The 12272-nt window shown below is 35.1% G+C and overlaps 1 protein-coding gene across 9 annotated transcripts in view; it reads right to left on the reverse strand.

Moving 5' to 3' along the window:
• The window catches only part of STS (steroid sulfatase), a 108229-nt gene that overhangs the window by 10143 nt on the left and 85814 nt on the right, over nucleotides 1-12272 (reverse strand). The window contains exon 10 of one of the 9 annotated variants that reach the window (XM_062601399.1): nucleotides 10231-10348. The exons of the other annotated variants lie outside the window; for them this stretch is intronic. Coding sequence (XP_062457383.1) covers nucleotides 10251-10348 — 98 coding nt within the window. The 3' untranslated portion in view covers nucleotides 10231-10250. The remainder of the gene's footprint in view (nucleotides 1-10230; nucleotides 10349-12272) is intronic. 9 annotated transcript variants of the gene reach the window in all.

Raw genomic sequence — 12272 nt, forward strand, 5'->3', positions numbered from 1 at the left:
AAAAAAAAAGTAACTCCTTTTTATCTTTACTACTGCTTTAGTCTCTACTTTAAAAATATGCTCTCATCATGGCAGTCCCATGTATCCATACTTAGAACACCAGTTGAAATATTTTGATTCATATATTTTATTTCCTCAACACTCTTTATGGTCAATGCCAAGGAATTAGAAAAGGTACTAGTCAGACGTCATAAAAATTGTTAAATACAACAAAAAATATTTGAGGAGTCTGTTATTGCCTCCTGGCCCCTGAGAGCTTAGATAATTCTCAGGTCAAGTTTTGAAATTTTAACCTGTGTTACTGTGAAAGAAACTTTAAAGTCCTTTAAAAATCTCAGAAGCTTCTTAAAAATTTCTCAGAAAAGGCAACAAAAGGTTGAAAAATATTTCTGATTTACATTGGCCCAGCCAGAACTAAAATTGTTGGAAAGACAAATTATTTTTTACCTTCATAAATCTTTTACTTTACTTTTACTTTGGGAGCAAGTTTAGCTCAGTTGGTTACTTTACTTCTATTATTCAAAAATAGAAATAATGCATACTTATGAAAATTGAGCAATATCTCTTTTACTTGATGACATAGACACTGAGATGCTGAATTTCCAGTGGCACAGCTAGGTCAGGATTCTTGATTCCCCAAAACCAAAAGCTATCTGTACGAAGACCTGTTGCAAAAAGCATACCATTTCCAATAGGAAAGCCAATAGGAAGGATCTCTATTTCAACTTAAGTAACTAGGAAGTTGGATTTACATTCTTACTATGATTAAGAGAAGGGTAAATATTGTTTAAAAAAAAAGCTTTCTGTCCCAGAGTAGGTAGGTGAATACTAGTACAGAATGGAGCGGTCTAAGTCACAGGGTATAAATAGCTCTAACTGATAGCCTAACAATAACGCTGTCTCCACTGTCACAGAGCAAAGCCAGGAAAATACTGTAAGAGTGTTTGTCACGCTAGTAAGAGGAAACACTTTCTTACCTAAAATATTGTTAGCAGAAATATGTATCAGTTGATTAGGTCAATTTTCTATAAACACTTTTACGGTGTCTGTTCAAGCTAGAAATGTCCTTCCTTTCTCAGTTATGTTATTTCACACTTACAAAATAGGAAGCTATGTCAACCAAACTCAGCTGCAGCTGCTCTAGTGTGAGGCTCAACAGTAAATTAAAATACATAATGAGACAGCTTAGGTACATGACACTTGATGCCTGTTCTGCTTCTTCCAGCTGTTGTGTTTAGTGAGTCCAACACAAAGTAGGGATTTAGGAGTGACTTTGGTATTTCTGGAGGTCTTTCTTGTTTGTAGTGCCTTCATGAAGGAAGGAAATGGACAACATCGAACAGAAAGAAAAAAAAAAAACCACACACACAAGAGGACAAACAAGGAGTGAAGAGCATACTTAGAAAGCAAGTAGGAAGCACAGAAAACAAAATATCTTCAATAATCAAGAATAAAATGAAAAGACCCTAATGGACTTCAGCAATAAAAAATGAGTGACTCAGATGTTCCATACAGTGCAAAAGACATGTCTTCTTGAAGTCATCAAAAAAGAAAACCAGGAACAACAGAAAAAAAAATCTGAAGAAAACTACTGGAAGAGAAAAAAAGTCTCTTAGAAAGGACACTGGAAATGAATGGACTTGTGGAACTAAGAGAAAAAACACATGACAGGAAAATCCGCAGGAGGGTCAAAGTGACTATTACAGTCTTGCAGAAAAGAAAGACTCGCACAAGGATTTGGTCTATTTAAGAGAATTAAAAAGAGGTTCACTTTTAGTGAGACTAGAAGCACAGAAAGAGGAAAAGAAAGAGAAAGGAACAAACAGATGGGAAAAGGCATAGCTCAGAAGGGAGACAGGGGCTGGACTTTGTCCATCAAAAATGTGACATAAGTGAGCTGAAGACTCATGAATTACAATTGAATGAAAAATGAATTTTCTTCCTTGGCCCCACACATTTTGAACTAGAAACTTATTGTTATTTAAGTCCTTTCTTCATTTGATTGTGTAGACGAAGCTGTGAAGAAGGGATATAAATCCCCATCTCACTGACACTTTAAGCTTTATCATGAATGGTGACTTTCAAAATCAGAAAAGCGGTCAGGAGCACTTGCCTTCTACTATTCAGGAAATCTCAAGCAAAAATTTTGCAGTGGACTATCACATGTAAATATGTAAGTACCAGTAAAGTATATGTCCATGTATCTATGGAATCTTGCTATGTCTTGTTACACGTTACGTTTCTACATGTTGTCTCTGTCAGATTACACTGCCACTGCATGTTGGTACTAAGACAAAGAATGAGGTTTTAGGAGGTTTATAAAGTATATGTGGCAAAGGACCCCAACGTCAGAGTAAAAGTTCCTCCAATCACGAGCAGCATTTATTTGTAAAAAAGAAAGAATAAAAAGATTCTCAGGGAGCTGATAGCTAATGGCTATAGTAAATGTCCTATTTCAGTTTTGTGTTAAAAGGAAAGCTGAGTGTATGAAGCAAGTGGCTCTTTCTTAATTATGTTTTAAGTATCTTTAAGCCACCGTAACTGAAACCAGATTGTGGATCTAATGCACCTTTTTCTTTTCTGGCCATTCCTGTCAGTTTTTTTTTTTTTTATGACACTGACGTATGAAAAAAAGTCATTCTATACTGCAAAAACAAAGCATTCTTTTTATTTCATTACATGGTCTAATTTATAATTTCTTATATACACTTAACTGAATCTCTTCTGATTTTTTTAAAAAAAGACACTAAGCAAATTACATAATCTTAAAATTCCCAGTCAGAAAATTCGAACTTCAAAAGGAACAAGACTCTCATAGCATCCTTCCTGATACTTAGCTAAATATTCACGTTCAATACATTGTGGAAAGTTGGCAAGGTGATAGAAGAATTCTGCACCTTTCTCTGTTGACCATGGTGATTAGCTCAGATGTAGCTGTTTACATCGTAGACAGCTACACGTCATCATCGCCATCTTCAGAATTTGCAAGAAAACTGAGGTGTCCTGGCCATGAGTGCACTGACTGCCCTCATTGTCCCTGCCCAGCCTCCTCCTGGGCATCCCCCAAGGCCCATGTTCCCATTTCAGCCCAGCCTGAGCCTGTCAGTCCCTGTCCAACGACACCATAGCAGTACCAGCTCTCAGCCCTGTCACTGGATGGACATAGGATCTAGCCTTGCTTCCAGCTCTATCTCTGGTCCCATCCCCTACTGCTCCTGACTGGACTGCTTAGATGGAGTTTGGGCCTGAATCATCACCTCACCTTGTCGGGGACCACAGATGAACCCTGTCACCAGCACCAACCTCTGCTCACCCATCTTGGGTGCTTCAGGACTGTGCCCTGGTCAGCAAGGGCACTGCTGGTGCTGAGGCCACTGGCTGGTCCTACCTCGAGGCACAGCCTCACTCCTATTGCTCCCTGACAGGAGGTAACCAGCTACATACCACTGCAATCCATACTACTATTACCTGTAAATAATTGATCTTCAAAGACTTCCTGGAAACATGCTTTGTTTCAAGCATCAGAACTAATGATATTTTTAAAATGACATGGTTCATTTTTTTTTTCTTTTCAGCTCTCTATGTAATTACTGTCTAGTGCCCTTTATCACTCAAATTTAAAGTCAGACCTTTTTCTCCTTAAAGGTCTCTTTATACTGCAAAAATAACCCAGCAGAAATCAAAGATACTAGGAGAGCTTGCATGCATTAGCATTAGAGCAGTTCCAGTAAAAAGTATTATTCTTGTGGTCTTTCAGATAGTTACTTTTAGAGTAAGACAGCACCAAATCAGACAGTTAAACTTCCTGCCATGCCAGTGTCCTCTAGTCCACCTTTAACAACTTTCTAAGAACAAATATCTGTTTACAAGGTGCTGCTGCTTGTGAAATATCCCAAAGTGTTTAGTTTAGTCATGAGCTAAAGTTCAGTCTGTGCTGAGTATATCTGAAATGACCTTCCTTATGCAATGTCCATTTCTTTCTCATATAAATATATGCATTTTACTCTGTACTAGCTGTAGCAAATAAGAACAAAAAACCCATTTCAGATACTTCAAATTAACTTCCTTTTTGTCATTTAGTTCATCCCCCTGCCACTGCATGATTGTTCCCTACATTGTATTTTTAGAGCTATCTTGATGGATGATGTCTTCTATTGTAACTTTTGTGCTACTATCATTCATTTCCTTTATTGCAGAAGACAAAGACACATTTTATTGGCATACTCCTTTCACTTAATTTTTTATCTAGCAACTTTTTCAAATACATATTGTCATCTTCATGAATTTCTGCTGCAGTTTAAATAAAGATTTTAGCAGAGGTACTTATCTCAGAGGTCATCTGGATTGCCTCTTTCCCTCATACATCTGTTGCATTCTTTATTCTAAATTCCATTTCTATACCATCTGTAGAGCTGTGGTTCACTGAAAGGAATGTTAAAATTCCCCAGAACTTATTATCACGGTGATTTCACCTTTTATGTTCTATTTGCTTTCAGTAAGGTGGTTATATCTTAGCTTAGGCATTCAGATAATAATCTCATACTTAGCAAAATAGTGACTGAAGCTACCTGTGTACTCAACTAATAGTTTACGCAAGGTTCTAAATGTGTTCAAGTCCTGTCATATCTCCTATGATTTCAAATATCTTAGAAAAAATAGTCAAAAAGTTGAGCAAATTTATGTTTAAGTAGATCTGTGTTGTTGCTTGCTTAAAACTATTTTCTTCACTATATTGACACTGACAGATATATTCTGAGTGACTTATCTAATGTCTCAGAATCTGGAGGAAGAAGAAACTTGAATCTAGTTTTACCAAGTCTAAGACAAGTGTCCTTCACTCTGGACTCTTCTTTTTAAAAGAAGATTCAGCATTCAAATCCTAGCTCTCTGAAGATTGAACTCATGTCTGCTTAGTAACATCTTCTATCTATTTTTGTTGTTACAGTCCAGAGATGAAAGGTCATATCCGGATGGCCTAAACTCTATCAATTTCTATCTGCTGAGGATATCAATCAAAATTTAGATTGCCTGAAGGTGCCCTACAACTTCAAGTACTTTCAGTTGAAAATACTGCAAACTTATTTGACCCTGAATCTTTCATATGGAGTTATATACAAGTCTTCTTAGGTTATTAAATAATAGCTAAGCATCAAAGAATATTAAGGACTGAATAATCCAGACACATAATTTGGTTACTGAGGTGAAGTTATTGATTAAATGTAGTTCTGTAAAAGTGTTTTCTGGGCAGGTAATTCTGGGGAAAATAATGTTTTTATTATATGCCTGCATACACTTGAAAGTCAAACAGGCAAATATATCAGCCTTTAGGAAATTACATCCTGTCCTCAATAAATTGCCAATCCTTGTTTTGTCACGGATATGCACTGAGGACTAGAGTGAATCAGAGAAACATGGCAATAACTGAAAATGATTCAGAAACTTATCTGTCACTTTCCTATAGCAAGATCCTTAAAATATTCATTGACGTCTAACTCTTCAGGTAAATTCCTTGGTTCTCTGAGCTCCTATCTGTAAAATCTTGTGGTCTTTACTCCTACTGGGATATATGGTTATATACAGCTATGTCCAGGGAAGTGCAGGTGTTACTGAGCTACACGGTGCATAAGCCTTGATACAATATTTGGACAAAGCCTTTCTCTTGGAGCTGGCACAAACAGAACTAGGCTAGAGAGATTTGGCAACATAGTCTGACATAACAGCCAGAGGGCTTAGCTGAGATGTAACCAACACTGAGGAGAGTTGATCCAAAACCAGAAACAAGCAGCAAAGGAGCTAGTGAATTCCAGAATTCTTGCTTCCCTAGCCATTGTCCTTCACCCTCTACCTCTCCTTACACTTTTTATTTTACAAATAGGAAAAAATGCTAATTATATGTAAAATAGAAAAAAAAAATGCTAAGATTTCAGTGCTTTGGTTGATTTTTTTCCCCTTTAAAAATGACTATAATCCAGATTCTAATTTAAGACTTTTAGCTAATCACTTTCATGGGTCAGTAAGGATTTTTTTTTTCCACAGGATGTGAGGGACAAAATTAATTCTGGTAACTTTATCCACCAATTCCTGAAGCACAGTTGTAGGAAGACTTTTAAGTTTGTAGATGCTACTGTGAAAGAGGGGGCAGGAATAATCTTCTTAGTCAGTGTGCCTTGCTCATATATTCAAAGATGTGTTTGCCAAGCTTGCAGCTAGCAGAAATATCTTTCCTTTACAGTGTCAGGGATAATTTTCCTTATAGGATCATAGAGAGCACACTTCAACTTTTCTTGTCATTGTTAGAATCTGGAGAATTGATGACTTTGATATTCTATTAACCATTTTTGACACATAGATTAATTTCCTAAAGACTAAAGTCCTTTAATGGGATTATCTTGCAAAATGTAATGGTGCATGAGATAGAGGAGTCCAGAATGAATCATTTAATGTTTTTTGATAACCCCAAATATTATGAATAAGCTTGTATCTCAAACCTAATTCAGGAGTTATTGTTCATTTTGGCACTAAGAAGATCAGACTCAATTATACAAGACAGCTACAAAGTTGAGTTAAACAAAAACAGTTTCCTCCTTGAGCATGAAATCGTGGGTCATTTTGCTGGTCTAAGAATAGGCCCATGTAGATTATGTTTAGGATAAGGGCCTTAATCCAACATTTTAGGAAGTAATATATGTAAATAGAATAAATAACACCTTGTAGTCTGAAGTTATCCACAGTTCTGAATTGTACTTCCTCCAAACTATTGAAAGTGCTTTTGGCATTACATGACATAAATTTTATACAGGCCCTCCTTCCCCACTGTAGTTATGAGTGATGACAGCACTCCAAAGATATTGTGAAACACAAACATCTGTATAGTGGTAGTTGTTTTTTTGTTTTTGAAGTTTACATTCAATTTTTAAATCATAGTTTAGCGAACTCTGTCCACATCTCTCAATTGTAGTGAGTTTCTTTGCTAAAATACTCTCTAAAGACCTATGACAACAGCAATGGTAACAGGAAACACTAGAAAATAGTTTTCTGAAAGCTATCATCCTATTGTACTCACTGACCTGGCTCCTCCTACACACCTTTTCTATGCTATTTTCCACAAGGCAAGTAACCATAAACACATGCCTCATCTGTTGCAATGGAAAGGCAAACAGAGTCCTTTACATTTTCAGGTCAATTAACAGATTTGTTTAACCATTCAGTAGTGGTTTGCAGTAACACGTTCTATTTCATATTATAGTGCATTGCACACTGACAGATGTTTACTACAATCTCAGGTTAGGGTCTAGTGACTAAAATATTTGAACTCAGGTGGTGTCTACAAGGTTGTTTTTACCTTCTCTTAACAGTTCCCCAAATGCTTTCACAACCGTCTTACCAAGAATAGGCCAAAATATATGAAAGGAGAAACAAGAGGCCTCTGTACAGGCATGTTACACTATCATGTAGATCCATGGATGACCAAACAATATTGGTGTTTATTGTCCTTCTAAATATTCTCCTCTCCCTGCCTGAGTCATAACACATTCTCAGATATCATCTCTTGATACATAACAACTGAAATATGAAATACAATAAACAATAGGGGTAAGGATATATTTTGAGTTTATTTCATCCACAAACAGTAAATTGCTTGAAACTGGCTAAACACTTAAATATACTTCTCAGAATTTAGCTTTATTTTTTTTTTATTATTTTTCATTTTTTTTAATTCATTTTTTGCCAAAAAGCAATATATCATAACTCTGTTTAAAAGTACTGGCACAAAACTAGCACAAACACTTGCTAAATGGAGACTTGAAATATTTTGGCACATGATAAGGGGAAAAAAGCGAGGGAGACCTCTGATCATTCGCAGGAGTTACAGACAATGTATAATAAGCAACAAGTTCCATAATCCAGTTAAAACATTTCTGAGCACCTCTTACTGATCATTATAGCATCACTGTGAACACCAATATGGTTTTCTAAGCCAACATTTGTACTGTTACTGTATAGTTCTTCTATTTGGAGCTATTTGTTATTCTTGAGATCACCAGAACTTCTAAAATTACCTAGTAACTCTGTTAGGGTAGAGCTGTATGAACTGAAGCATAAGAACACACAACTCACATTTTTGTACATTTTTTTTGCAATTGCCAGTTGCAGAAAAGATGTAAAGAAAGGACCAACTGTACAAGAAAAGTGAACCAAGATCCTTGTTGGATTAAAGAATTTGGAATTCTAAGACACTGTGGTCATAAGGAACTAATACATCCTTATTTTAATGTTTTTCACAGCATGTTAAAATTGGGGGAAAAAGTATTAAAAATAAACTCCACACAGCATAGAGGTAACTTTTTTTTGAAATATGAAATTCTACACTTAGTTAGATTTCTTTATTACAGTTTCTTGTCTAGCATTTTTATCTCATACCTTTGTAGAGCTAGACTCAAAACTGTCATGTGACCATGTATTCTTTACTATTCCAACTGCATTTCAATCTTGCAGATATGTATTATGCAATAATAAAATTATTGTTTTATTAGCTTCAGCAAATGATTAATTACTACTGCTTATTATTACTATTATTACTTATTATTTATTACTATTTCTTATTATTACTTATTACTACTATTATTAATTACTATTGCTTATTTATTTGCAGAGTTTGGGATTTTTGGTTTGGGATTTTGTCTGGTCAGGAAAAAAATATGGAAATCACCTCAAACTTCCAAAATGACAATTGTATAAAGAAAGGTTAAGTAGAGAATTACATTTTGTTTGGAAGAAGAAATAGCACAGATAGTACACAGACTAACTTATAAAGTTTTGCTGGCTGATTGGGTTTATTACTGAGGAAATTAATCTGTATTAAGACAGCTATAAAACTTTTAGGACTGAGCTTATCTCTGCACATAGCACACAGCCATATGAACAGCTCGGAGCTACGTAGCGAAACTCTGCCTGCACATTGTGTTACGGCACTGAAGAGAGTCTAGATAACAAAATAAAGTTAATCTTGAAAACTCTACTGAAGCGAGATTGAGAAGCTTGCTTCATTTCATATTGTTTAAAAATTAATGTACAATAGACAGATAAGTTGTAAATGAAAAAATATTGCACAGACAAAATAAGGACAGAATTATCTTACAGTATATGGAGGGCTATTACCTCCTAATAATAAAAGATTTGGCCATTCTTCATTGCATTAGTGCTAATTCTAAGTATCAAAAAACCTTCATGCTCTTCTATATAGTCCTGTTGAGCTTTAATGTTTTAACTGCACTATGATTTTTAACTTCCCCCTCCTACTAGCAGTGCTAGAAATCTATTTTGCTTTATAAAATGAGATTTGCTTTTAAATGATATTCTTAATGAATCATGTGACTCCTAGAGCAGGGACTTCTGGAGAAGGTGTAAACAATCAAATATCAGGGGTCTTGCCTATAAGCACTAGTGACAGTGTTATTTTATTTTGTTTTGTGAATACATTTTCATGATATATGATAATACAGAAAGTAATATAACAGTGATCTTTAAGTGAATGCTGAAAAAAGTTGAAGAGTTAATGAGCAAGTCTCTCATGTTTGTATTTGAGTCCCACATCTAGGAGACCACTGAGTCAATAAAAATAAATGCATAAATGCATTATATTTATTATTCTTCAGAATATCTTATCACTAAACTACCTCTAAGAGTTATTTCCAATAAATCATTGGGTAAAACTTTGAGCAATTAATAAATTTAGAAAATGTCACAATCTGTTTGTAGGGGCTTGATCTTTACTTCTTTGTGGACTGCATTTTTACTAACAGCTCATTGAAATATCTATTACAAACAATTTATTATTGGAATATAGTCTTTTTCTGTTTGAAATAGCTTTTATATAAAATGAGGAACTAATAAAAAAAGCTGGGTTTTGTTTTACCTCCTTTCAGCTTTGGGAAATTTTGGATATTTTAACAAAAGATAATGGAAAAAAAAAAAAAAAAGCTTTCTGTGTCCTCTCACATTTTGAGACCAAATACAAAGTTCTGAAGTCAACAGGAAGTTCACATGAGTTTTTCTCAGGCTAAGGTCATCACCTTGGTGATAAAAGGTTTGTGGATGTGTTGGCTTTCCAAAATATTAATCAGGATTTATAGTCAGAGAACACCTACACCGTGCAGAATTCATAACAGTACGTGTCATCCACAGACACACACACTGGTCTCCAGTATACCACTGTTCATGTGCACCCACCTTCTGAGCATCAAATATTTTCATCTGTAGTTGTTTCTTCTCTTCTTCATGACACAGTCTCTTACGACACACTGAGAAATTATCCTGCTCTTGACAGTCAGGTTTCCAGGGAATTTCTCTAAGAAATAAATATTTTGCTGGTTTGCCAGAAATATGAGGATGTCAGAGCCTGTGACACACAGAATACTCTGTGTGGGTTGTGTATGCATTAACTACTTCCCTTGAAGAACATTGCCTAAGACAACATATGTCATTTGAATCCAATTTTGAAAGTAGGATGAATCAGTGCTATGTTCTGAATGTAACATGCAGAATGCTGCAGGCTCAAAACCAACACGGAACTAAAGATATTTTTGGAAGTGCAATGCTCCAGAAATTGTTAAAGACCCACTTTTTTATGTTTCTTGGTAAGCTGAAGCTCATTTCTGAAAGTTGTCACATATTTTTATCTACTCTTTTATGTAGTTGTTTTTATTTATGTTTCTTTTGACTACTGATAACTTTCTAAATAGTTCATTAATTTTAATACACAGGCAGTTGTTCTAACTCAGACCTTTTTTCTATTAGAGCTTTAGCTGAGAAGTATACAGAATAAAAGCTATAAGATTTTTCCTTTTTTCCTCTCTTTATTTATTGTCGCAAGTGCATGATACAGTATCTGACAGCAAGCCATTCATGCTGAAGTTTAAATAATACTGAATTACCTCTTTTAAATGCCTCTGCCTTTTTGTGCTCATTAAAATCTGTCAACCTTTCTCTGTTCAATGAGAACATTACTAATTTAGGTCAGGATATCTTGTATTCAAAAGACCAGTATGTTACAGTTGCCATTTTTATACGAAAAAGCACTATGATATGATTGCTGAGAGGAAGGCTGTGTGCATAATGTCAAAGTCACAGGACATTTACCATAGTCTTTCACTGGGGGAATGGCTCTCTGAACAAGTGATTAGGAAATTTGATGACGAAAGTGTTCCTACATCTAATTTACTATAGCTGAAGAAGTCTATTCCTTTTAAATAGAAAGTTAATTTTTAAAGTAGAACTAGGAAAATCCTATTCTTTCAAATGCTTTTTCTTTCTTTCTCGTCTTCTCACATCTGTTCTTTTCTGAGAAAAGATAAGAGGTTGGTATGATAAGATTTGATCAGAAAAAGATTGTAAAAAACCAAAACGGTTCCCTGACAACAGTTATAGTCACACAGTATTATTATCTGTCCTATTGAAGTATGCTGTGCAAAAGGAGATGGTCCCTTCCTGGATCAAATTTCTATTAATTTTATCTTCCTTTGTATTGTTAAGCAATGAAAGTAAGTAACTATATCTGCTGGCATTCTCAGGATCAATGTGAATCCTTACTAATCTGTAATAGCTTCCTGTAAATCCTTTCTTCACTCCAGAAAAGGCAAATAAAGCATAAACAGAAAAATTCCTCGGGGAAACAAGTAAAAGAATGGGAAAAAGCTAAGCATGGGTATGAGTTTTGTAAGTGAGTCTGCTGGGACAACCATAGATGACACTTTACCTAGGAAGCTACCACAGCATTTATTCACCTTATGGTAAAGAAAACAATGAGCAAATCATCCTCCTCTTATGAGGAAAGTAATAAGAAATAGGGTGGGAAACCTGTCTATGAGGCATCAGTGAATGTATAAATTGAAATGTCTGTCTTCCTTATTTTAAAGAAGATAGAACAAATATTTAGAGATTTCTCTAAAATATAAAATATTTAGAGATTTCTAAAACTTTATAATTTAGAGAAAACAGAACTCTTAATCTGTTTGTGGATGTCTCACTGATCACATTTCTTTAATATTCTAAAAGGACTGCATAAAAAAGGGATGGATTTTCACATATATGTATACCGCCACTACTTGCACTCCAAAAAATGTCACATGCAAATTAACATATTTACATTTACTGTTGACAACTGCTAGCCTCACCTAGTTTTGCACTGACACCTTTATAGTAGAAAGAAGGGTTTCAGGTTGATTTTATAGAGCTTCACAGATGTTTCCCAGTTTTCAGTATCTGCCTGGACT

This window comes from Rhea pennata, chromosome 1, assembly GCF_028389875.1.
Source record: "Rhea pennata isolate bPtePen1 chromosome 1, bPtePen1.pri, whole genome shotgun sequence".
Taxonomy (NCBI): domain Eukaryota; kingdom Metazoa; phylum Chordata; class Aves; order Rheiformes; family Rheidae; genus Rhea; species Rhea pennata.